The 27,835-nt window shown below is 40.2% G+C and overlaps 1 protein-coding gene across 1 annotated transcript; it reads left to right on the top strand.

Annotated features, from left to right (window-relative positions):
- The first annotated feature begins 11,642 nt into the window (after positions 1-11,642).
- On the top strand, positions 11,643-26,808 carry IQCB1 (IQ motif containing B1). The gene is made up of 14 exons (XM_081171540.1): positions 11,643-12,354; positions 13,451-13,564; positions 14,977-15,139; positions 15,287-15,416; positions 16,131-16,224; positions 16,399-16,498; positions 17,859-18,031; positions 19,826-19,935; positions 21,427-21,536; positions 22,281-22,423; positions 23,192-23,340; positions 24,114-24,242; positions 25,654-25,810; positions 26,429-26,808. The coding sequence occupies exons 1-14, from the start codon at positions 12,303-12,305 to the stop codon at positions 26,650-26,652; spliced, it is 1,848 nt and encodes a 615-aa protein (XP_081027666.1). The 5' UTR covers positions 11,643-12,302; the 3' UTR covers positions 26,653-26,808.
- Positions 26,809-27,835: the final 1,027 nt, after the last annotated feature.

Here is a 27,835-nt window from a genome sequence, read left to right as displayed (position 1 = left end):
TTTGTGTGCTGAATTCAGCAAGGATCCTGCTCCAGGCTTTGGTCTGCTGAGGATTTCCACTAATTCTAGTGTTCATATATATATATGTTTGGTTTGAAAGCATAATATCAGTGCCCAAAAAAGCTTCCTTTGTTTAGGGGCAGAGCATCTGTGTTTTCCCCTAGGGTTTCAATTACCTATAAGCCTATTTACTTTATCTGAACCTGTTTTTCTTCCATATGCTCTGACACTTGCAAAAGAAACTAAATATAACCAGTGTGGTGGAATGGTCAGGCTGTCAGGTTAGCACTGGGAAGCCATGAAGCTCACTGGGTGAGCTAAGGCCAGTCACTTTTCAACCTAACCTACCTCACAGGGCTGTTTTGAGGGTAACATTGAGGGTGAGGGAGAATCGTGTGTGTTGTTTTGCAGTCCTTTGAGTAAAGGTAGGATATAAATGTAATATATGTTACAAATGTTTTTGAAAATGGATCCATTTTAAAACACAAGTGTTCCTGAGAGAAAGCAAATTAAACATATTTATGCACTTAAAAATAACAATCTGCCTGTCACCTGAGCTGGTTTTGTGACACAAGAAAGAATCAGTCTTTCCACAAATGTGGAGAATCAGCTGGTTGCCTATCATTGTTTCAAAAGTAGCTTTCTTTTACTGCTAGGGATGGGGGAAGAAATTGCTCCCCAAATTGACCTAGGGAACACATAGGCAGGGCCAGTCTTGAGGCAGTAAGTAGCACAAAGCATCCATATATTAGCTGTGCTGCCTGCTGCCAAGCGTGTGGTTGTGCAACTGCATTTGGAGGATTTTAAAATCTGGTAGAGCAAGCTACTTGGCATATAAAAGTGAAACCAGAGGTTCATAAGAAGAATATTTGTTCATGGGATTACCTCTCTACAGCAAAGGAGACTAAGGAGACAATAGAGGTTAGAAGAAAATAACAGAAAGATGTCAAACAAGTCTTTTTCCAAATCCCAAATTAAATATTTGAAATAATGGGGCAGGGGCAAGTTAAAACATGAGGCAAACCTCATGTGAAACAGGAGAAAAACAAATATAGGTAGGAAAGGTGGACAGATGCATTTATTACCCTCTGTCCTCCAGACTAAATCAAAATATATGATTCTAGGTAAAAGCTCTCTGATATGATTTATAATCTGCATAATGAAAGGAATCTTTCTCTTACACTAAAAAATGATAATGATGTGAGAAATAAACATCACTGAGTGCACCGGGACTCACTCCCAAGCGTGCAGAAGACTGCAGGAGAAACACAATATTTCTATTGAAATAAAGTTACCTTTTTGTGTAGAGAAAGGTTTCATACAGAGAAACTGAATATCTGTCACTCCATCTGCAAGTCTCATGCTCGGGTGTTTGGAAAAAGCTAACAGTGGCAGGAACCACTGTTGTTTTTATTGCTGCATATGCTTTTGATAACTTCATCAGGAGCATGCATGAATTCCCTATATTACACACAGAGAGAAATTGTAAAACAGTGGAGCTAAATGGCAATGCCGTCTGATTTTTCTACACTGCAGCCAGATGTATACAGGATAAATACACTAACCATGCGAAATGGTAGAAATTGGCAATGGGGACTTCGTTTCTCTCTCATGTTCCCAGTAAATGTAACATTAGTATAGCGAAGCTAATAAGATCACCAGTTATCACTGTTGTGGTCAATTACATGGTCATTTGAAGTGACAGTCCATGCGCTTCCAACTATCACTATTCCCAGCTCCCCTCACCCAGACCAGTCTTCTTCTTCTTCTGTCTATGTTAGGTTATTCATCATCCAATCATAATCAATAGAAGCTTTGTTCATGGTTTGGTAGGAAAATGCATTCCTTTTATTGGCTCAGCTTGCACAGATAGATATGCAAGGCTTCAAGCATCGCTGAGCTCATCAAAAAGACTTTAAAAGCTGTATGGTGACTAGAATTAGAAAGCAATTGCAGTGGTATAAGGATGCAGATGGGCTCTGGCTGGGTGGGGCTATTGCTGAACTCAGTACAGTACTTGCCAGCCAAGAATATTGCAACAGGAGGAGGACATTGATGGCAGTGGGAATCTGGATTATTATTTTTTTCCATTCACTGTGCTTTAATTCACTTATTCTCTTCATTTCAAACCTGTGACCTTGAATTTGGAAAGAACTTTGATGTCCCCTTTGATGTTTCCATGCAGATCACTCTCCTTTTTTTATAACAAACCAAAACATTGTGATGCTGAGTTTGGAAACATTTTATGAGATGCTTGTTCCTACAGATATCTGTGTATTTCACCCACTTGTTAAGTAATTAAGTGGCCAGCCCCTGCCGCTTCAAATGTATGATCAGAAACAGGGATGAGCAACACAGGACCTAGAAACCGTGAGTCACCTTGCCGTTTTGGCAGGCATGTAGGTGGATGCAAATCCTCAGAGACTTACTTTTCCAGACCTTGCTTCTGTCAGCAGAACCCTAAATCATACAACAAGCAGAAATAAGGAAGACAAGGAAGTGTGAGACATATTTATTAAGAGAGGGCGGGATAGCTCAGTACTCTTAATCTCAGAGTCATGGGTTCAAGCACCACATTGGGCAAAAGATTCCTGCATTGCAGTGAGGTGATCCTTGTGATCCATTCCAACTCTACAATTCTGTGATCTAATCTAATCATTTGTGTAAGTATTGTGGGTCTGATTTTTTCCCCTTAAGGCAGAATAAATTACAGAATGGTCCAGCAGCCAGCATTTACTATACTGAACATCCACATATGCAAAACAGTAATGCCAATACACAATTTCCAGGGAGTTTCCAGGGAGGTCTTCAGAAGCTCAGCAGATTATTTGCCAATCTGACATGAACTGCAAGAGAGGAGGAGGATTAAACAAACAATCACTTAGAATACTTCTTGCCAGTTAAGCAATCCTTCAATAACCAGCCTATTGTTTTTCCCCTCCTCCTTTTTAAATATATGCTGTGACTACTGTATTATTCAGAAGCACTAGAGCTAGATGGTGCATTACTAAACAATATTATCTACTACCGTCAAGAAAGTTTCTTTGGGCAGGCCTAAAGTGGGAACCAGAGTATCTAACATGTTATTATCACACACACCCAGAGCAAAAGCTAATGTTTTTCTGACGGATAACAATTACCTTGTATCTTTTAGGAACCTGACTGAGCAGTTCTTCACTCTAAGCAACTATGCTCTCCCTATAAAAACTTTACATCTTCCACTTAATTCATTTGTATAATATTAGCGGTCATGCAAAAACTCACATTTGTATACAGTTCACTTTGTATAACGACAGAATCCAGCCATATCTATTATAACAAGCAGACTGTAACAAGCACAAGAGACAGGCAGTTTTGAATTAAAGAAGAAACAAGTGTATTAGCATGTTCTTTTAATGTATGCAACTACCGGTATATATAGGATACTCTTTATTCCAGTTTATGCTGCATCATCCACTTCTCTCTGTAACATGTTCAAATAGACAGGTAATAGCTCATTTCATTCAGACCACCAGTAGGACATATCAGCAGTCTTGTAAACATGACAAAGTACTCCTCTATTCCACCATTTTGGACTTGCTTAGGGAAGATATTCAATTTTATGGTGCTTCCAGTACTGTCAGTATTTTGGGATTCAAGCACATACTAGAACTTTAGGTTCGTGCAATTAAAGCAAACTAAAGTGCTCTGTTGCCCTGGCATAACAAAATCCACTTTTCTAAAAACAAAACAAAACCCAACTTTCTTGCAGTTCTGAAAGTGATGGCGATATTCATGGAAAAGTATGGGATGAATGAATGATTACCAGGAACACATGTAAACACCCCTCAAGCTAATCACGCCAAACGCTCACTGTGGTCTAACCACCCTGCCAACAAATCAGAATAAATGCTCAGTGAAGACCGGAGATGGTCTCACCACCACCTAAGCTGTGCACAAACAAATCAGGGTGGCGGGGCTCTTAGACTACTTCTTATAACCTCAAAAACTGTGGCGATCACACACAGGGCCCCCAGACGTTTGACAGTCTATTGACCCTGTGCTGCCACTGCAATTGCTTTTTCCGCTGCCACCACCCTGTATCTCACGGGGACACACGCAGTCCAGTCAGTTGTTAACATAAACAAATAATCAAGTTTATTTTTAAATGCAGGAACAAGCTTTTGGGTTCAGTTAATTTTTCTCTTGTCAGTTTCTTATTCTTAGTTCCTAACAACTCCAAACTGATTATTCCAACTATCTATCTGACTCCACCTAACAATTCCTCTCACTCTCTCACAATACAACTCTACCAACCCACGCCTAAACCTCCCTCTTCCTTCTTCAACTCCCAAGCCTCAACCCCCAACTCCCAAACCTCAACTAACTTTCAAAACCTCCCACTCTAACTTTTATTCCCCCCTTGCATTCTCACTGGCCAATCACATCACACCCAATTTAAGCCTTTCCTTATGACCCATCCTAGGAGGCAAACGCCACACTGTCCATCTACCCACATTTAGTATGCTGTCCTGAACATATCTTATATAATCCAGCTTTTAAACATTTATACAATTCATTTTTCAAAGTAAAAAAAGAATCGTTTTTAATAAGAAGCAGAACTTCCAATGTTAATGCAGCAGTGTGACAACACTCAGAGCATAGGAGAAGGCAAGCTGTTCAGAGACAAGTGCCACATTTTATTTTCTATAGGAAGGCCATTCTGTGGATAGGCAACAGGTGGGGGGCAGTATTGTGCCTGATTGCAGACTCTTTTTTAAGGGAGGAGAAAAAAGGAAGAGGAAAGAGGGCAAGGGACAGAGTTTCCACATTCTGTCATTCTTGGGCTTTCTGCTCTGTGTTGAAGCTAACTTCTCTTGGGCTTCTATAAACAACTGAGAAGTCTTAGATTGCTATGCCTTCCCATCTATCTGCAGTTGTTCGAGCAGGTAAAAAAGGATTTTTTCCCAGAAAAGTGTCCAATTCCACACCTGCTTTGGCTGTCTCAATCTGCTATGGCTATGCTATCAGAGAAAACAGGCAGGCAGGCAATAAGCAGCATTAAGGCATCCCATGGCTGTTTGCCTTTGAAAGACACCAGTTAAGAAGACAAATGTCTATTAACTGACATACTATAACCAATTCCATTAAAGCAGCTTAGGAGGTTACTCCCAATTGCCAAATAGAAGCAATGCTATACATCAACAATACATTATTTACTTAGGTGCCTTTCTTCGTCCATAGCCACTTTTGTGTGATATGATCACAAAGCTGTGGGCTGTGTGTAGATGAAGCAAGCAGATAGGTAGAGTGGATCCAATTTCTTGGGATTTTCCTAGGCAATCAACACCTAGTGTGTCAGTGTGTCAATTGTAAGGAACATTCCCAAGCAATGTTCCCTGCTTGTAAGAAAATGCACCACCAATGAAGTAGATACTACATAGATGGATGTGAAGCAAACTTAAGACCAAAGTGTTCCCACTAATCAGTCTAAAGAGAGAGGCAGCACTTCAATAATGAGAAATGTGTCAGCTTTTGCTTTAATTTTCCTTATATCATAATGCAACCCTCCGTGTACTGTGCATTCCAAACTCTCCTGCTAACATGCTCAAGAGTTCACAGAAGGCATTTTCTCATTTTGCTCATGGTTTTACTTTAGATCAGGTATGGGATACCTCCAGCCTGTGGTAAAAATTAGGCCTGCCAGCAGTCCTAATTTGGCTCACAAGGCCGTTTTCTCCTAGCCATTTTTTCCTAGGGGTAAACAGAAGATAAAATATAAGCATGTGCAAGATTTACATGTGTCAGCTAAAAAGCCATTGTATACCATGGTTAGCAAGTCTGACTTGGTATGCCTCTACCAGAGGTATGCCACATCTAGATTTCTTACAATACTCAAATATAGAACAACAGTTTTCTGGGCTTATTTTAATGTTATGTTCTTCAAGGTCCTGGATGGCAAATTTGCCAAAGTTCTCCTAAACTATAGGTGCTGTCCTTGCAACCCACTCAAGAGATTGAAATAATGTCTCATGCATTCTTCTACAGGAGATTTTATCAGGGCATTAGAGAATGTATAATTTATCCTCTTATGAGGCAATCCTGGTCCTTGTAGAAACTAATTATTACCAAACAGATGACAACATTCAGATATTTTGACATATTCCTCAGTCTTGCTATGGTAGATAGTTTCAAGCTTAATAATTGGTTCTATTGAGGCAGTGAATTTTGTACTTTATATTTTTAATGGTTTGCCCATAACAAACCCTTGATTGATTAAATTATTGCATGCACATTATTGTGCTGTCAAAGCTCAAATAGCTCATGGTTTTACTGCAATCAGGTAACCAGAAACCTTAGTGTACACTCTGTTAGGTTATAAAGAGGAAAGATCCATAGAAATGTTTCAAATAAAAAACAGTAATCAAAAATGAAATGATAAATATTTTAATATTTCTTGAATTCCTATCAAAACTAATACATTGATCTTAACAGAATTTTAATGAAACACATTTGTGTTGCACAGCATTCTACATTTAGCTAGCAAGATGCTGAAGCTTTCAGTTAAGCCAAGTTTATTATAAAGGGGGGAAAATCTCTAGTGTGACAGACTGCAAACTGGGAAACACAAGGAACTTCAAAATGTGTTGCTGTATTGTTCAAAACATTAGATAGTGCCATGTGGCTGTTTGGCAATTTATTTCATAACATTAGCTGTAAGAAATAAAAACATAATGGGTTTCAACTGTTTGCTTTCTCTTACTTGTACATACACATGCAGACACAGGTTCTCAAATGAAACTTCAATCCAAAATGTATAAGCAAGAACTTCCTCTATGTCTAACTTACACATAGTAGTTAACTGTCTGAAACTTCTAAGTACAGGAGGTAGTAAAAGCTAAACTCTGGATTCAGCTAAAAAGAGTAAGTACCAAACCCAAACATTTGGAAAAGCCATATAAAGTTCTGGCAAAAAGAATGCTGATGAACTTGAACCACAACATCAGAAAAATTAAGTCAACTTTATTATCAAAGTTGGTAACATTCCTCTGTCTATTATCAGTTCATACTTAGTGCAAAACAAATGCATTTTCATCTTCATCCAGGGAAATGATGTCAACTACCTTCAGTCGTCACTGTCACTTCCAGATTCACTCAACTGGAGATCATTCCCTAAAATTAAAAAAAAAGTCATGCTATCAACTCCAGATAACATTCTTTTCCATGAAGTAGTGAATATCTCCCAGTACAGTACATTAGTCTCTTTGGTCTAAACATAAAGCTCCCGTCAAAAGGGTGAATTCAGGTGCAAATTAAAAGCCATATTTAGAAGAAAACTATTAAGATGAAGCAAATAGCACATTGGGGGAGGCAGTTTTCACCAGAAAATCCACACCCAATACCATAGTCCCCATCTGGATCCTACTTTCTATACCACCAGCTGCTTATTTTTGAGATATATTTTTAAATGGAGAGGAGATCCAACCATAGATCTCTAATGCCCCATGGTCCAAATTCTTTATGCATCTTCCATGACCTCTGCATTATGCACATGGGCTACATAAATCTCATCTTTCAACAAACATTATCCAGCTTGGAAAGCTGTATTTTATTTTTTTTATTGGACGAGTTAGAGCAAAAAAGTTGCAGGAAATTTAACTGAGTGGCAATAGAGATTACAGAAGTTAGGGTGGTTGTATCTAGTAAAGTAGTTCTGTTAGCACAAATATTTCCTTTTGCCACATGGAAACTCCCCTCCCCCTAATCCGCTCCAGGGGTTGGGGTGGGGGAACACCAATAACAGATTTAGGAGGCATTGCAGGGTAGAGAGGGAGCAGAAGTTCCACGAAGAGCCAGAAGTCCTTGCACTAACAGAACTTTTTTTTTAATACTATCCAATGATACAATGGTAGAAAGAAGTGTGTTTCTTCCTTCATCCTTTCCCCCCAGCCACTCTAAACCACCTGCTGCACCCAGTCAACAATCCATGAACATTGGGCATGCCTAGTCCTCAATGGGTTGTTTTAAGATCAAACCTCTCCATTCTGAAGGAAATCAGCCCTGAGCGCTCACTGGAAGGACAGATCGTGAAGCTGAGGCTCCAATACTTTGGCCACCTCATGAGAAGAGAAGACTCCCTGGAAAAGACCCTGATGTTGGGAAAGATGGAGGGCACAAGGAGAAGGGGACGACAGAGAATGAGATGGTTGGATGGTGTTCTTGAAGCTACTAGCATGAGTTTGATCAAACTGCAGGAGGCAGTGGAGGACAGAAGTGCCTGGCGTGCTCTGGTCCATGGGGTCACGAAGAGTCGGACACAACTAAACGACTAAACAACAACAACAACAAGTAGTTTTGCAAAGCTCAGGGTTCTTCTAAGTCTAATGAAACCATTCCTCCCATGCTTGAGTGGTGCTGCTTTGGCTACATTGAACTAAGATTCAGAGAAAGGAATAAAGGTACATGATTCAGGGTTCACGATTTTAGGCTGTGCTTGGAAGCTAAGCTAGATATTATGGTAACCTCTAACCTTTCTCCATGCAATGTCACAGATAATACTCTGCTTCCCTCCCTAGCTCCAGTGTTAGAACTGGAAAGAGTGGGAGCTTGATGTTTTGGTCCTAGGGTGCTGAGACACTCAGTGCCTTGACAACACTGAAACAAACCCCAAATCCCCAAATGGGAGCAGATGGGGATTACCATATGGTTGTGATGACAATCCTTACCTCCTCTGCAACTTCATGCTTTACCAGACAGCAATGGCTCACTTTGTCATGGGGAACAAACGTGCAGAACCACAAATGAAAGAGGTATGGAATCTGTGGCCCTCCAGAAGTTGCTGGACTTCAACTCCCACCAGCCCAAGCCAGCATGGCCAATGGTTAGGGATGATGAGAGTTGTTAGATACCCCTACTGCACATAACACAGTTTTATTAATGAATCTGGTCTGGCCCTGCTGATTGGACATTTTATTGCATTGAGAGTTAGGCCATACTGCACTAAACGCTTAAGCAACTCCTTTTGAGATGTCTGGATGTCTCCAGAACAAATTACTGGTTTTTAATCCCACTGTATACAACTCAGCAGCAGTCAGTATCATCTATGACATTGTAAACTGCATGAGCTTTAATTTACCATAATCAGTGGTCAAAACAGCTTTTATCCCAGCTTCTGATCTAAACCTCAGTAGGTCAAACCCTCTCTACCCAGACAGAGCTTAAGTTACATGAGAAAGTTATAAAAGCATGTGGTTTCCTTTTAGATTCCTCAAGTATGAATCTCACAAGCTTCTCTGCTTCATGTACCAGTACTTACGCAGTGTGTTCATCAAGTGGCCAGTGCCCTCTCGACTTCTGTGATATCCAGCATCTACATCTGGGAAGGCTCGCTGTGAGACAGTCATCATCGAAGGCTGTAGGTGTGGCATTGACAGAGGAAGGGGTGGCTTTCTCTCTTCATCTTCTGAATCACTAGAACTATTTTCACTGCTTGAAGAAGAGGACGAACTCTTAGATTCAGATGAGCTATCAGAGCTACTCATCTGCTCTATAACTTTAGCTTCTGCTTTTAGCTCTGAAAATAAGATTTAAGTGGAAGGGAAAAGAATTTAAGAACTAAATTCATTACTTACATGATCACAATATTAAATTCTAAGAAAATAAATAAACTCAGAGTAGTATTTGGGAGTGACCTCAAGACAGTGAGCAAAGGAATGGTATTTATCTGTCAGTGTGGTGTAATAGATAGTGTTGGAGCCAGGGTGAAATCCCTACTCAAGAAAGAAGAAGCAGAGAGGTCTCAACTGCAGAAAAAAGGAAGGGAAGAAAATTTCCAGCTGCACAGGAAACATTTATTTGATCTCAGCATGTCTAGAATTTAATTCTTCCTCAGGCGCATTCTTGAACTACAAGTTTAAATCCTGGTCTCCTCTCAGGAGGATTGAAATTGGTTTCAATTGGTTGTTCAAGTGAGGAGGTACTCCATTCAAAGCACATTGGGCTCAATAAATAATTGTCTGCACACCTCAAAGTTTCTTTACTTCTTCAACAATCACTTAATGCCTTGATGTCACCATCTCTCAGCCTCACTCCACATAGTAACTTAAACTATAAAATAGGAGCACAATGTATGCCTCCCGGAAAGACAAACAGAACAATCAATTCTGATAATCAATATTCTACTCCTTAGGTATAAAGGTAACCTTCCCAAACTGGGCATAGGGTAGGGAGGAGAAGAAGGCGATAAATTTAATTGCCAGGCTTCCCAGACTGCTGTATCACAACATCATTAGACAACAGGTATTATTCTAGCAGCCCTAAAATTTTAATCAAATTAAGGCCACAGCAGCTGCCACTTTTAACTGACACTTTTATCAAGGGTGAGTTGCTTATGTGACAGCTGATTTCTGCCACCAGCCACATGTTGATCCTTAGTCAACTTATCCCACCACCACAACCAGTGTTTTTTCAAGCTGTTACAACAATAGGCAAAAAAACTATTCTAGGCTCAGTGTCTGCTGGGTGGCTTCCATGTAGCTAGCTCATTCCATGGCATCAAATACGAAAGATAGCACAGCCAACACAGGCTCACATAGTGGTGGAAAGATATCTAATGTCTCTCAGTATTTGCTTTGTAAAGCCCTTATATTTTTTATGGACATAGCTAAATAAGGTATAATTAGAAATCCTAAAAGAGGGCTTACAAGAATATTAGATTTTAACATACGATATTAATGTTTTTTAAAAATTGCCAACCACTTGGACATTAATTGTTCTCAGAGCAAAATTTAGCACTGCTAATTTATAGAGATGTTGATATTAGAACTTAAAGAAGTAAAGGACCCACGGTAAGACATCATGACAGATCCTGAACCAGTCCCAAATCCAATGTTGTAGTGCTCCTGTACTGTATTATAGTCATTCCAAACAGAAGTGCTACAGCTTACTGTTTAGCCAGCATAATTATTATTTGTAAGTGCATTTTTGCACACAAAGCAACTTGCTCAGTAATGCTACTGTTCCCATGCTTCCGTCATGGGCTCTAGCTCAAAAGCAAGTTTCTCGATGGGAAACTATCAGGTAACACAATGCTTTATGCATAATGATGCGGCTGCTAGAATGTGGGAAAACAGCTTTGGGATTTTGTGAGTCACTCAGAACAAGTTTTAAACCAAACTAACCAACCCTTCTAGAAGAGTCTCTCAGATTTCATATGCCCTTGAACACCCTCCCCTGCAGCACTGGCTACTTTTTAGCAACTGTTCAAGGAAAGAAATGACAGGATTTTCTCATTATAGTTACAAAGAAACACCTGCATGAGAAATTCCATTTTTTGCACTGTGTACTCAAGGATTCAGTCCTAGTTATCAATAAATACAGCAACCATCTGCCAGCATTAATTCAACATGTAACATCTTCCTTTCCTGCTGCTTGCCCCAACTTTTCAGCAGGAAGTTCAGCTGGCCAAATGAACAGAGTATGACATTCTACTAAGTTACTTTTAAGCCACCAGAAGCATTTACCGTATTTTTCGCCCTATAAGACGCACTTTTTCCCCTCCAAAAATGAAGGGGAAATGTGGGTGCGTCTTATGGGACGAATGCAGGCTTTCACTGAAGCCTGGAGAGCGAGAGGGGTTGGTGCTGAGCTACAGATCTGGCTGCATAAAGCAGCTTCCTGCATTTGCCCATTCTCCCCTTTTGGAAATGTGGGGCGGAGGCTGAGCTGAACTTTGTGCTTGAAACAGCAGCAAGCTGTGAATGTGTGCATCAGTTTTCATTATGATCCGTCAGTCTTTCTGTATCACGGTGTTTTGTTTCCCTTGACACTTGTGTCCTGTTTGTGTGTTCATTCATGTGATTTATGGTCATGTGCAATGGGACTGTGCCTGCACCTGTTCTCACTCCACTGCTGCTTATGCATAGAAGGGAGAGTGCTCTATGTGTCAAATAAGTTCCCCTGTGATGTGGATTTCTCATTGCACAGGGTTCCATATCATAGGAGAAGCCTATGTGTACAGATCTCGCTCTTCTATACAGCACTGTTCTCTAGCATGTGGGCTTGGGAACTATCGCTATACTCTTGATCATTAATCATTTGAGGAGGGAAATGCACAAATGTGGAGGGAGGTGACATCAAACTGGGGTTTGTAGGAAAACTAGACTTCACACTAGAACCAGTGTGGCATAATGGTTTGAGTGCTGGAGTATGACCTGGGAGACAAGGATTCAAATCCCCACTGAGAAATGAAGCCCAGTGGGTGAACTTGGGCCAATCACTGCTTCTTAGCCTAACCTACCTCACAGGACTGTTGTAAAGATGAAATGGGGCGAAGGAGAACCATGTACAGCACCTTGAGCTCACTGGAAGAAAAAGGTAGTATATAAATGTAATAAATAAATAGTTTAGTGTGTATTGAAAATGCATGCCAGTTGCCAATGCAGTGCCTCAGTACGTTGTGTTGCATTTTTCATTTTCTTTTCCCTTTGAAACAGGTGTGGGAGTTGAGCTGGTACTGAAAGAAGAAACAGAGAGTTGTCCCATGGGCAATATATACTATGTTTCATTCTGATACCTTGGTGTTCAACAGTGTTACTGCACTGCAAACAAATTTTCATAAAGAATACACAACCAGCTAGTAGTTGTTAAATGAAAGTCTCACTTCAGTCATCTATGGCCAGAGTAGCAAATACTCAAGTGTCCTAAATATTTTCTCTGCTCACAGATATTTATACCCAATTGTTTCCCAAGCTATGATTCTTCCCTCTACCAACTCTGGATAGCCATAAAATCATGAAGTCGCTTTTTAAATTTTTTTACTTTGTGGGCTTTTTGTTTGCTTTCTTCTGTTTAATAATTTCCAGCTATAGCCCGTTTGGAATCAGTCAGTGGGACCAACCAAGCTGGTATTTGTAAAGTGAGTAGTTTGCCACCTTCCAGTTTGTCCCAGTTTTGACAAGCACTGCAGTCACCTACTAATCACAGCTCCATATGATGGCTTAATAAAGGTATGAGGAACTGGCTCCTACAGTCAGACCAATGATCCATCTAGGCCAGGTCTGTTTACTGTTATTGGCAACAGCTCTGCAGGGTATCAGGCAAAAGTGTTTCACGCAGATTTATTTGAAATCAACTAACTGGCAGCGCCAGGGAGTGGGCCTGGGGCTTTGGGCTAAGATGTCAATTATTAAACTATGTTTTCTAGCTTAGCTGTGGAAAAACACGTGATGTCATTTAGAGTAGAAGAGGCATATTCTATGAAACTGCTATTAAAATTGGTTTGTCTTTGGAACACATCCTTCTATGGTTACCCAGTGTGGATTTTATCATACATCATCTTTATTAGATGCATCTGTTTTGTTGAACTGTTTTTTATTTATCTGTTCTCTTCCTATAAAACATCAGTGCTCTCTTCCATAGCTGAAGTCAAATGTTTTGTCTCTTTTCTTCTTTCTTTCATTTTAAAATATAGTTGGCTTGGATGAAATGAAGCCATTATCAGTGGATTCCAGAATATTGTCCCTGGCTTCCCAGGCTACTGAAAGCCCTGATCAGGATGTCCCTGTGCTGCTGCTGAAGTTAAAAGGTAAATAGGTTGAGTTCTTTCAGACCTGTAATGAAATAGTTTCAAGTGTTGAGATTCTTATACTATAAATGAAATTGTTTTTCACTACTCGTTAAACTCTATCTGAACTATTGAGATTCACTATTCTACAAAGTCTATATGTGCATATTTTATATTTTCTGCAAGTCTTTCCAAATATAATTATTGATTTGAGGCCAACAGAGGAAAAAGAACTCATCTATAGGAGATGGTTAGTTTCTTTTCTGTCCTTTTTCAATACGGCAGCTATATAAATGATATTGCTGTTTGACAGGGGTCATGGACTTCCTCAAGATCTTGTTATAGGGTGATATAACAGAGTATATGTGTTTATAGAAACAATCTCCCTCTCTATGAATATATAAACTTTTCTCTCCCCGCCTTCCACTGCCTGTCATTGGAAATGTGTGTACCCAGCGCATAAGAGACTATATGCAAACTAAGCCAATTTTAACGAGTATATCTAATTTGCATTATTTTTTTTAACACTATGCAAGGAATAGAATGTTGAAAGGCAAAAGTAGGGAAATAGAAACAAAGAGGTGCTGTGCCACAAGAACTAGGATTAAGGATGAAGGGAAGAACTGGGAGCTGTATGTATGTTTGTTATGTTTGAGCTAGAATGGGACTTCTGTGCAGGCTTGCATAGAGCTTGCCTGAGGCCCGGGGTTGGAGTCTTGTTAGAATAAAGGTTTTGGCATGACATTGTAAGTCCAGCAGGCCTCTAGCAGGGTCCCCTGACACCTTGGCCCTCTGAGGCCTGGGACAATTGTACCTGGTTTCACCTCCTCCCCCCCCCCCCCCCGCATGGGCCTATTTCTGTGTTCTTAAAATCTCTATGGTAAGAGTTGCTCCTACTTATAAGCAAGTCTTATATACATTCTGGAGAGAGACTGCTGATGAACTGCAGCAGCATTATAGCTAGAGGAACTGTCAGTTGCTAGAGGGCTACTTTCTAGTACAGGAAGTCTTTGTGGCCAGAGTCTAGTAATTCTAGTAGTGCAAAACAAGGAAGTCTTCTATAAGCCACCTTATTTTTCATCATACTTGCATCTCCACCGTTTCTTAATTCTCCTTTGCACCATCCCACTGACTTCTTTGCCCATCTTTTTCTATCCATCTATAATGTATTCTGTAAGCATTCTACGCATGAATCGTCTGGTTTGTTTGTTCTATAGATTTCTTAGCTGGCAATTGCTTCTGTATCAGTGTTGCAGTAATGACAAGATGGTAGTTGGGGTTCCACATTGTCTCATGCTCACTTAATCTTTCTTGATATTATACTCTCTTTCAGAGTAGAAGGGTACTTGAGTGTCACATGCTATAATTGAGAAAGTATAATTTTGTCACCCAAGCTCCTGGTCCATCTGTTTCGGTTTATTTTTCTTCCCTAGATATTTTAAATAGTGCACCGCCTGGCAGCAAAGAATTAAAAAAAATTAAACAAGACTTGTACTACTACGATCTGGTTCAATACTGCACATTAGTCCTTAAGCAAGATTATACAAGAGTGCGTGGAGGCTGGACTACTGCTGCCCAGATAGCAGAGATACTAAGGTAAACTCTTCCTTGGTTACACAGCTTTCATTCCTGAATTGCCGCTAGCCCACCCTTCTTGAAATCATTGTGTGACTGTATATTAGCCTGGGTGTATTACAGCATTACCTGCAAACTTCTAAAATGTATGTGTGTTTATTATCTCAGCCAGTGTTGTGTGGGCCTTGAGGTAAAAGAAGAACCAGAGGAGTTTTACAATAAGCTACTTCCTTCTGTAGCAGACAATCTCCTCTTCTTGGGAAGGCGCCTGCAAGCACGATTCATCCGAGCGATCAAGGTATTCAGGCTGAACGGCTTAAGGTTGTGTAGTGGAACTGTTTTGTAACTTCTTGACATGTTAACATGCTGAATAGTTGATTTATTCAGGCAGTCTTCCCCTGCCCTGCCCCCCAACTCCAGGCGCCTTGCATACCAAATACCAAGGGCATATCTTCTGTGGAATCAGGACTCAGAACAACTATATTACAGCAGGAAGCTTTGGCCTATTATGATATTGTTTGATGCCATGGTTGACAGCAAGGGATACTGAAATTTTGGATCAGCGCCAGTAAAAGTTAAATCACTAATAGTTTATTGAACATTAAAAAAAATGCAAGCAGAATTATGACATGCCTCAAGGACAAATATTGTGGTGTAGATGCTTTCTTCTTAAAGCAGCATTTCAACAAAAGTTGAACTAAATGTTGAAAGTTTTAATTCACAGCATTCCAAAAAGGTTGGTAGATTTCATGAATCAGATTACAGTAGTAGCATTACTGACCCATGGAACCAGCTGGTTTTCCAGTAGAAAAAGTGTTTTAAGTTTTTAAAAGCTGCATCTATCCACCAATGGTGATTGGCAAAGGGGTTCCCAGACCTCAGACTGAGGAAGTTTGGATGGAGGGAGTTTCAGAATTAACTATCCTGCTCAGCAAGTATATAACTTCAGAATAAGTTGCTTTCAAAGTAATGTTTCAGGAATTATAATCTTAATTTTTGCTTTTTTGTGAAGGATGAAGAGAGGAATGAATTTTTACACTGTTTCAGAACAGTAACTGATGCCATCTGCTGGCTGTGTGGTGGATTCATTCAGCTAACAGCAAATGGTAAGGGAAGAAAGATCAGAAAGATCATTACTATAGCTGCATAGCGGTTTCTGATGAAATATTTCCTCCTTTTGTGATCTGCTTGTAGATAACTGTTGTGTTTTTCCTTGGTAAAACTACAAATTCATGGATATTGCTTCATGGCTTGAGTTTTCTTCCTGTTTTTCACCCTAGTGCTTCAGAATAGACACTTCCAGCAACTGCTGATGACGGACGATGTTGAAACTTCAACCATAATGATGTCTGTGTTGCAGAATATTTTAAGAGTCAATAGGTAACTGATATACCTTAATTTAAACATTTCCCTTAATATATCTTAAAGTTTATCATACTGTGCTAATCACTTCTCTGAATTTATTTACATGAGCAAGAGATACTGCCAGGAGGAGAGAGTTAAAGGCACAGTAAAAGCTTCAGAAGAATGACAGGTGGTTTCCTGGTGACTGTTTTAGTTCAAGATAGCCACATAAATATTATCCGTAGAACTTCATGATCGTTCATAGGAAGCATCCAGGATTCTGAAAGCAAAGGCCTTTTTGAGCAGCTTATTGTGCATTAATTCCCCTTTGATGGTAGAGTGTTCTCACATCATCTTCAGGATTATGCTTTTATTATGGGAGTTTCCCATTTCTTTCCCATTCAAGTCAGTCAATCTATTATTCCCTCTAGCTAGCAGGTGACATTGCTGTGCTGAATGCAGGTGTGTGCCAAGGCCCGCTACTGGGTGTTTTTGTAATATGTTAGTGATAAGTGACAAACTCTTTCATTCCATTGACTGCTGCACATGTTGCATGACCTCCTGCTATAACAGTATCATTTTTTGACTTAAGTAGAGATACCATATAGATTCATACACCTTGAGGGGTCCTTTCTGTCTGCACCAAATGGTTACGATTCCAAATTTAGAAGGAATGTTTTATAATGCATTACCTCAAGAGGCAAGCGACTTTTAATATTGTCTAACCAACAGCCATATCCTCTTCTCTCTGGAGGACCATCTATCAGTTAAGCTTGTATTTATTAATTTTATTGTGTGCATTTATTTATTAAATATTGTATCCTGCCTTTCTTGTACAGAGAACCTTTCAGAGTGGTCCACTCAGAGCAGTTTAGAACACTTGAATAAGCAGTGGTATCTTGGTTGTCAAACTTAATCCGTTCCAGAAGTCCGTCCAACTCCCGAAACGTTTGAAAACCAAGGCACGGCTTCTGATTGGCTGCAGGAGTTTCCTGCACTCAGGCGGAAGCCACGTCAGATGTTTGCCTTCTGAAAAACGTTTGAAAACTGGAACACCTCAGGTTTTCAGCATTCGGGAGCCAATTTGTTCATCAACTAAGCCGTTTGAGAACCAAGGTTCCACTGTAGTACCTTATAATCTCAATATAATGAAAGCCAGTACAACCAGAGTCAACCCAAGCAAAACTACTTCTGTGTGATCCATTTTCATTACTTGTCAATACTATTAAGAGAAATCCCTTTTACAACCTTTAAGCAGCACTACAGTTGCATTTTAAAGTTACGAAAGGGTTTGGTGCAATACTTGCTAGCTACTGTAATCTGCTTACCTTCCCCTCCTCTCTGGCACCATTGAATAGACTCCAGTATCATTCCATCTTTTTTCTTGTTATGTCAGTGCTGTGTTACTTCAAGTTGCTGAAAAGTCCCTGCACTGCATTTTAGATGAGCTTGTTTACAAGCTTTCGTCTTCCATCAATCCTGTCATAGGAAATGCAGCTATAAAGCTGTTACTCTTGATTGCACAGTCTGATGCCCAACTTGTGACAACATTCGCTACCCGCTACAAAGGTTTGTTACTCTGTTTCTCAGACTTGGGAAGAATTTTGAAGTAATGCTGGCACTGATTAGCCCTTCAGGGTCAAGGCCCACTATAATTCCAAAAGCAAAGGTATACTTTGTACAGCCTAGAACTTGTGTATCAATTCTAAAAGGTATTGAATGTGAAAACTTAAAGTTCCATACATGGATGTCAGTGGGACTTGCTCTCAGATAAGCATAAATCCTATTGGTTGGATCCAGAATTGAATAGGACCTAGGTTCAAGTAACATAATGTGGATCCAACACTATACTTGGTACAAACCTTTTCACAAAATACCTGCATCTGATGTTGCACTACTTTTACTGCACAGGAAAGGCAATAGGCACATTTGCCAATAATGCTAAGCCATACATTGTATGATGCAATATTATAAGCATGAGCCTCCGCATGGCCGAGTAAAGGCTTGAGTTCAACTAGTCTTCCCCTCCCACCTTCTGTAAGGCTAGAAGAATAAAACAGAATTTGGTTTCACTTAATGGGTTGTCATTAACACAAAAACCAGGAGTCCAGGTTTAAAATAAACTCTTAAGTTGTTAACAAGCCTGCTTTGTAACTCATGGTTTTAAGGTGGCTTCTTTTACATTGACTAGAGTTTATTTAACACCAGGATTCCTAGTTTGCATATAAGGACAAGCCAGGAATTGGCTGAAGCGAAACTTAATCATCATTTATTCCTCCTCCCAGCCATTTAGGGGGATGGTCTAGTGCTTGAGTCTAATGCTTCATGTGGGCTCCTTTATGCTCAGGTATATAGTGCTAAACCAACAGTGGGGAAGCTGGAGTCCGACATCATCTGGATGGCCACAATGCCCATCATTTTTGACCGTTAATCCTGCTGGCTAAACTGGATGAGTGTTGGAACCAAACAACGTCTGGAGGGCTTCAGGCTCCCCGTCCCTGTGCTAAACTGGTTTAATGTTACATGTAAACACTGTCAGTGTCTTCTACAAAGTTAAGCCAACCTGAAATTGATTAGCCAAGCTAGCCCATGAAACTGACAAGCAACAAAATAAGTTTTTATTCTGCATTGCCAGTCGATTGAGCTGGTACCTGGGCTCCTTAAAATTACAGCATGTATAGATTAATTCTAGGTGCTTCTTGTGACATCTGAGAGCAATTGCTTCTTGGTAAACATAGTGCACTCCCTCCAAATTTTCCAAAAGTGAATGCCAAAAGCTGCCATTCCGCCACCAATTACCAATGCCAAGTTTGTTCAGTCAATACAATTGTCTTGGTAGGTTCTTTATTAAACCAGGACAGCATACTTGAGCTGTCATTATATATTAAATTGGTCTTTTCCTGCATGGTACTAATTGCATTGAGTATTTTGCCATTTTTAATATGATTTTTCATCAAAATATATGGCCTAGAAAGTTGTAGCACTATTGCAACCATTTCAATATTGCATTTTATGGCATGTCTGTATATGTTTTATGTGTACATTGGAAAATACTCTGTACCATTGGGACAAATGCTTTTGCCAGTGTGCATTATACTAGTTCATACACCAAAAGGCCCATGGTTAGCTTGTTTTCCAGCTGGAGGGAAATGTGGCTTTCCCCTCACTTTGCAGGTGCAAACACCTTTAGTTGTATCAACACTTCATTCATTCTTTTCACCATTCATGTTTTTGTGAGAAAAATTCATGCTACTGCCTGCTTTGGCATGTACAACTATAATTTTCCAGTGTCTGCAGGATAAGCAAACTAACTGTGCTTCTTATAAAGCAGCATATTTATCTTGATGTGTCTCACTGATTAAGGACTACAAAGCCTTCTAAGCAAGCAGTGGACTGGCAAAGGATTTGACAGGAACCTCAATCAGCTTTTGGACTTGCTGTGCTCAGAAAATTACAAGGCTGTCCAAACACAGGTGTGGTGGAAATCTTACTGAGTTCTGTATGTGGTGGAAGTAGCTTGTACTTAAAGTTTCATCAGTATATTACTGTGTATTTCAGTGCCTCCAACCAACATCTATTCACTAGATGTTATAGGTACAATAGATCAATTAACACAGAAACACCTCTAAGAGTTTATAAATCTCATACACACACTCCCCCTCTTTTATTGCAGCTTTCAAATACAAAAATACATTGTCAATTAAATCATTAAAACAGTGCATGAAAGGGCATAAGCAGTCACTTTAGAGACACATCACCATATAAGTAGGTATGATTAAAAGCACAGTGGAATAAGAGTCTTTGCTACCATTGTTAAACTTGGGAGAAAGGGAGCCAACAGACATCTATCAGAAATGAGTTCACAGTCCAGGTGCCAGCACTGAGAGGGTCCACTCTGTGTTCCCCACCTCAGAAGCTGGTAATGCACTACTGAAGGTGGGAGAAGATGAAATAGGGCCTCCCATGTTGAACACAGTGCACAGGTAACTTCATATGGGAGGAAGCACTACTCCAGATAACCTGGTCCTAAGCTGTTTAGCCCTTTAGAGGTAATAAGCAACATTTTGAATTGTGCTCTCAAATGAATTTGAAGCCAGTGCAAATGGACAAGAGCTGGTGTAATAAGTTCTGAAAAGCAAGCACTAGAAACCACTTGGCTGCTGAATTTTGTTCCTATCAGTGTCTAAACACTCTTCCCCACAACCCCTGCAGCAATGCAGTCTTGATGTGAGCAGGGCATGAGTGACACTGGCCTGATCAGTATGGCCCAGGAAAAGGTGCAGCTGGCACACAAGCTAAAGCTAAGCAAATGGATCTTTTCCCAATTCATCAGTGAATGTTAAGGTGCAAGGGGATTTTCAGGTTGTCACTTGACAACTCTGAGAATGGGAAATAGACACTGGTGGTTGAGGAGGGGATCAAACCTTTCTCAAAGGACTTGAACTGTGGTTTTTGTGGTTTTTAAAGCAGTTGTTAGCTGTTTAAATTGTATGTTGCCTTGAGATGATTGCATGGATCGTTCCGTTAGGCAGGCTGATAATGCTTGCATATTCAGAACATTTCTAATGGTTGTTTAAAAATGAATTCTTGTTTTGGATCATGTAAAGTTGGGGTATTGTATTACCTGGAAAGAGGCAGATCAGTTTGAATTCATGCAGGAATTTTTCTGGCAAATAATAGTATGACGTTGCCCACCCCACCACTGAGGAATAGTTTAAACTGACATGGGGCAGGGGTGAGATGCAAAGCATTAAAGTTGTATTAATATTGTCACTGTGCTTGATGGGGAAATGAGCATAATCCTCTGACCCAGTGCTTTTTTTCAGGGAGTACTCAAGGGTACGCAGTACCAGCTTCTTTTTCTTGTTGTTAAAAAGTGTGGTACTTACTATAACAACTCCATGGTGAATACCGGCACCTGTTTTTCCTAGATAAAAAACACTGTCCTGACTTGTTTATTTCAGAGACTACATCAAGCAGCTTGCTTAATCCAAGCAGCATGGAAAGGATTTCAAACGCGAAAAAGATTAAAGCAGCTTCCAAAAGCAGTAACAATCTTGCAGAGAAGTTTCAGGTAAAGCAAGACCTTTGGTTTATTACAAACCTGTGGATGCAAACAGATGGTTATGTGATGGTGCCCTTCTTCCTCCCACTCCCTTGTCCGTTCTCCCATTCCTTTCCCTTTCCTTCCCTTATAGAAGAAAAAAAGAAAGTGGTGGTGAGGTGATTACAAAGGCAGATCATGGGGCAGCTTTCTCTTCTGGTCTCACCCAGCACCTGCATGTGGCCTTTACAGGACACTGTGACCCTCATTCCTTTGTGCAGTTTCTCCAATAACATGCTTGCTGATCTGTGTAACTTCTCTACCTGGGCTAGAGATTAGGTTTTTGAAGTTCCCTAATACTTACATTCTTTCCCTCTCATAATATTGTGTTGGCCAGAAATGTTGCTGTGAGAATATATTAAGCAGCATGCAGATTTCTTGGTGCTACATTAGCTAATTGATTGCTGAAGTATAGAGGGGTTTGCTCTATAATAAAATGCATTTATCTTAACGGGCACATGTTTGGAAAATCCAGTAGAGGGCAGACTTCGCATGTAATGGGTTTCCAGAATTCGGCGCAATCTTTGGTTCCAATCAGAATTTCAGGCTTCACCACTAAGCATCCAGGCCATGATTTAAAGTATGTTTGTGCATACCACTACATGTGCATCTTGAGACTATTGGGGTACATGTTCCCATCTGCATGATAAATGCAGACCTGTTTAAATGTAGAACACTCTGCCCCCTGTAATTTCTAAAACTTTGTTGTTGTAGAGCTAAAAGAAAACAGGAGTTGCAAGGTTTAAAAAAGCAGAAAGAAGAGGAGGAACTCCGCCAACAATTGCAGCTTCGGAGACAGAGAGCCATGAGGCTGTTCCATGAACGACAGCTTACGCTACTGGAAATAGTTCATCCAGGTATGGTTATTATAGTAGCATGAAGGGCGTTTTCCATGCAGAAACAAATTTCCCATATTCTTTCTTGTTAGCTGAAAACTTCTATTCATACTCTGTTTCCTAAGACTTAGTATTTGAGGCACAAGATGCCATTTCCTTAAATGGCCAGGTATTTTTTCAAGGATGTATCAGCATCTTTCCCTTGGGCCACTTTAGGACTTATGGGGAGATAGTGATAATGTATACTTAGAACAAGTTGATGGGAGAAATGAATGTAATTTGATGCTCATTCAGTAAATGTGTGAATCATTTCTTTGCCTTAGGTTTATGTGCTTTCTCACTCATTCTCTGTTTCCTTCATTTTGGAAGGTAACAACTGTACTGGAACATCCTTAATATCAAAGCCTGGGGCAGGATAGCTATCCACTTCGTTTCCCTGTGCAATTTCGTCTATCTATTTCTTTCAGTATTGACTATTGCAGCCCCTTGTCAGGAATGCAATTCTACGCTTGGATCTGAACTGCTCATTGAATGTGAATAGTTTAATTTCCCCAGAGGATCTCTATGTGAATAATTTCCTTTTGGACTTTGGTACAGGGTCTCATCTGTGTAGCAGCTGGACCACAAATCGCCATCCTTACCAAAATGTCCTCAAACATATATGGATGTTGGTTTAGAAAAAGGTCTGCTTCTGCTGTTTGAGCTGAATTTTTTTGAAACCAGCTGGCCTGTCTTGAGTCTCCCATGAAACCCAAGCATATTCAGAAATTTGCCTCCTTTATCTCCTAGGTCAGGTAGATAAGCATATGCATGAAATGGAGGAGAAGTCAGCCATAACTATTCAAAGATACTGGAGAGCATTTAGGGAAAGGAGAAATTTTCATCATCAAAAGAAGTCTCTTAAGCAGTATAAAGCAGCTGTCCTCATTCAGAGAGTGGTGAGTATGCAACCAAATGCTGCCATGACATAAAATTTACCCAAACAGTTAACATTCATGTTTTAATTCAAAGCTTCCAGTATAGTCTACTATAAGCAGCTGCTTTCAAAATTAAGCTGGAGCATTAGTCTTCAGAATCTTCATAGCAAAAATCTGAACAACCCTTTTAAAAACCTGTTACGAGAAGCTGTCAAAGACTTGAGACCATAGTGCTGAATGTTACCCTAGAAAACCATTTCTAGCTTCATCATCCCCCCCCCCCACCGCCCCCTGGCCAATCCTTCCTACCAATTTATAAAATTATTCTTTAATTTGATGACATTGTGGAGGCCAAGTTCTTATTTGAAGCTGCACTTGCAGAACCACATTCTCCAGCTAAATTGAGCCTTGCCGAGTTGTATCTGCCTAAAGAAAAAAAATCAAATGGAGAAACATGCATATTTCTCAGTGGTCTGGCTTTCATCGTAACTCAGCAGAAAGGAGGGTGCTGGACTAGATACTCAAGTAAGAGATCTGAGCTTAAAGGTTTGTATTCATTTCCATGTTGACAGAGCACTGAATTAAGAGTCACTCTTGTTTTATTGTTTTTTTATAGCAAGAATACTGTAATAATGTTTTAGTTTAAATGGAATACAAGATACTATTTGTTCATGAATTATCGTGTGTGTGTGTGGATTCCCAAGCTAACTAGAAGGACATCAAGAAACTATCCTGCTGTAAAAATTCTGACTGTATAAATACATTGTGTTACTTGAATACTTTTGTTTCCACAGGTGCTTAAGTTCTTGGAAAAGCGAAGGAAAAGGAAAGCTTATTCTCTCTTGAAACAGTCCAAGCACCTCTCTGATGAACAGAGGCTATCATTGCAACAAAAAGTGAATGACTACATCAAACTGCACCCGGTACATCATCATTCCTCCTTTGGCCAAGGCACCTTTTCACATTCGTTTGTTGGCCAAGGAATGCTTACAGATATGCTGGGAAACCCTGCATGTTGCCGGGGAGTCTAGGCACACTTTCAGTTTACACATGGCATGGTCACACATGACATTAGTTTAGCCTTGACAATGCGCAAAGCTCTCATTGGAGCTGTGCATGGCAGAAGAAGATAGGTAATGGTGAAGACAGGTAAAAGCTGTCTTTTAAGGAAGCATCAGTGCTACATCTCTGTCTTCTCACTGAAATACCCTGTAACTTCCAAAGAACCTGGGTAACCTAGGATCACAGTTTGAAGACCACATCCATAGAACAACAGGAATGTTTTGCCCCTAATCACTACTTTGACAGGAGCCACAATACAGCGTTGGCAGTTAGATAACTGCAGTAACTCACTGGGGTGGGGGAAATCTGTTGCCTCCTATCCTAATTGCAACTGCTTTTTTAATTCCACACAAACTCATGAACTAGTGAGTCTGTTTCGTTTCCATAAATGACAGAACATTTTTCACTTATCAAATGGTTGCATGGGTGCTCATACATATATGCACACATCCTTTATGGTACTAATATTAAAGTGTTTAAGGAAAGCTTTAAAAAGTAGGTGTTCCTGATCAGAGAAATATTACCTTCATAGGAGAACCTTAATTGGGGGGCCCTGAGGAAGATAGTTGTCAACAGGAATGCAGTTGGGCTTTTTATTGTTTCACAAGGACTGCCAGTATGTTTACAGATTTATTTTTTTTAGTATTTTGCTTCTATTGCTTTCATATGTTGCTGGTCAATGGTGCTGCTGCTGCTGCAAGCAACTGCAGCCAGGAGGTGCCTATGAGACCTGTGTGCATACCTGTTGCAGCAGTACCAGTTTTGCTGTTAGCTTCCCCCCCAAACCATTTTTTTTAAAAGTCTACAAAACTACTTTGACAAGAGGCCCTGACTGTAGAGAGAGAAATTGATGGGTAGTAGAGGTAATGATGGCTCTACAATATCACTTGCCAAATCTTGAAAAGTTAATATCAGTACACAGCCTTTACCTAGAGTTCCATGCTGTTTACCTAACGTAAACTCTGAATATATCAGAAATATACTGGTCCCTCTTTATTTGGTCTGTGAAACAAGGTATTGGGTGTTGCTTGGTGCTTCCCCCCTCCCTTTCCCCCATTAATATAATAATAGGAATTTGCTTCTTCCTGAATCCTAATTAGGAAACTAAATTTATTCAGTGATAGATCGATGGCTTCAGGGAGGAAACACAGGAAGAAGCACGGTTATTAGATTTACAAGTACCCAAGAAATGCAAATGTTGTGCTGTAGACATCCACAAAGGTTTGAAGCTGATAACCGCTAACAGTGACAGGCACTATCATTTTTCTCCAGGCTTCTGAAATGTCACAAGAAATGAGCAGGGAACTTCATCATCAAGCTCAGGAAAAGCTGGCCCATTATTTGTTGAAAAGAAGCCAGGATCGCAAAGCAGAGCAGCATAGAGAGGCATTGCTAGCCCAAGTCCACACTGATGTGGACCAGCTAATGAGTATGTGTCTAACTCATCATCACCATTATTTTAGCCTGGCTCTGATTTTCTTCCCATATTGTGGTAAATGTTGATGAAAGTGAGTGTCGGGACTGATTCATGCTAATAGTAGACACCACAGCACTCATCCAGAGATAATATTTGGTTGTGTGACTCATGAGCCATGTAGCCTGTTGATTCCATGGCAATTTTGGTCTTGTTCCCCATTAAGATGTTAATGCTGAGAGTATTTGTGTAAAGGTGTTTTGGGAAACTTTACAGAAATCTTCTACTTGCTGTGTGGGCAGTAACCCTCTTACTGTATCAAAAAACAAAACAAAATGAAGTTTAGTATGCTGGGGTTCTTCTTTTATTTCCCTTTGCCATTGTGAGCTATATGTGGCATGTACTTTCCCAGCATGTTTGAGATTTGGTTTTTAATTGTTGTGTCCAGAAGATTGATCCACTGAATTATAAATAGAAGAATCGGGTTACAAAAATGAAAGGGATAAACCCACTGGATCTGACCCATGAAAGGACTCAAAATAATGGAAAATGGAAGAAGTATAGCCCCAAGATGATCAACCTTGTATTTTAAGAAAAAAAGTAATTGTGATTCTTTTGCTCCTTTTGTCACAGGTGCTCCAAGTCTAACAGAATCCACTACGAAAGATCTGAATATCTTTATGAGTAGATCAGTTCCTGTGGTAGCCAAAGCCAAACAATCCCACAACACCATGTTGAAATATACACAGTGGCCATGGTGGAAGAAGCTGGAAGAAGACTTCTTGGAGGAAGAGGCTGTCTCAGAAGATCTGAGTGCTGAAGTGGGAACTTTGTTCATTGGTGGCAGCAAAACATAATCTGGAATGAACAAGGTTATAGTCTGGACTATGTCTTCTGTGAAAAAAGAAAGTATTCCAAGATGGTCTGGCAAGCAGTCCATCCAATGCTGTCCAAATTATTTGATTTTTTCAAAATATTTAGTTAATAAAATGAGTTTGTACTTATGCAATATATATATATATATATATATATATATATATATGCTTTCGTAGATTTTCACGGGTACAGGAATGCAGGTTTTGGTGTTTTCGGGTATCTTCCCGTGTAAGAGTTGGGGTGTCTAGGCGACGTTTCGACGAGGTCTCACTCGTCATCTTCAGGCTGGTGCTTTCGGCTTCTTGTTACTAGAACAGAGCAGGATCTCAGTGTTTGAGTTCCTATAAATACTGTGGAGGGGGTGTGGTGTATAGCCTCCAACGTTCTGGGCAGAGAGGAAGTTCCCAGGTTATTGTGCCTTTTCTTCTTTTGTTCATTAATTACTTGAGGGATATCTTGAGTGATTTCTTGAGTGATATTCTGAGTACCACTTAGGAGGGTCATTAGGTGTGGATTAGTTGCTAAAGCTTTAGAGAAACACCCTCACAACATGAACAAGCGTGACGACACGTCCCGCCTGCCAGACATCTGGAAATTAGCCCTCCCCACAAAAACCGACACCAGAACCAGAGGCACACAGAACGCCATCTCCAATCAACCACACCAGACCCAAACCCAGACCCTCTCCACAGATAAATTACAGATACCATCCAGTAGCCAAACCATAGTGGCACCTCCGGATGCTGCACCCCCCTGCAATCCCTACACAGATCTGGCTGGCACAGGGCACAAAACCACAGCTCGCCCCTATACACGAAGCCAAGCCAGAGCACAACTAAGTGCAGTACAGCCATCTTCTCAGAAAAACTCTTCTCAGAAAAACTCAGAAAAACTCTTCACAAGCTCAAGAGGTCAAGACACGAAAGCTTTAGCAACTAATCCACACCTAATGACCCTCCTAAGTGGTACTCAGAATATCACTCAAGAAATCACTCAAGATATCCCTCAAGTAATTAATGAACAAAAGAAGAAAAGGCACAATAACCTGGGAACTTCCTCTCTGCCCAGAACGTTGGAGGCTATACACCACACCCCCTCCACAGTATTTATAGGAACTCAAACACTGAGATCCTGCTCTGTTCTAGTAACAAGAAGCCGAAAGCA

This window comes from Podarcis bocagei, assembly GCF_964188305.1.
Source record: "Podarcis bocagei genome assembly, chromosome: 1".
Classification (NCBI taxonomy): Eukaryota; Metazoa; Chordata; class Lepidosauria; order Squamata; family Lacertidae; genus Podarcis; species Podarcis bocagei.
The sequence above is the reverse complement of the archived record's forward strand: the minus strand, read 5'-3'. Positions and strand labels throughout refer to the sequence as shown.

What these genes read in the sequence shown, in the direction of transcription:
- IQCB1 (XM_081171540.1), top strand. Translation starts at nt 12,303, where the DNA reads ATGGGGCGAAGGAGAACCATGTACAGCACCTTGAGCTCACTGGAAGAA. An exon ending in ACTACATCAAACTGCACCCG is followed by an intron (nt 24,243 to 25,653) that starts GTACATCATCAT and finishes ATTTTTCTCCAG; the next exon opens with GCTTCTGAAATGTCACAAGA. An exon ending in TGATGTGGACCAGCTAATGA is followed by an intron (nt 25,811 to 26,428) that starts GTATGTGTCTAA and finishes CTTTTGTCACAG; the next exon opens with GTGCTCCAAGTCTAACAGAA.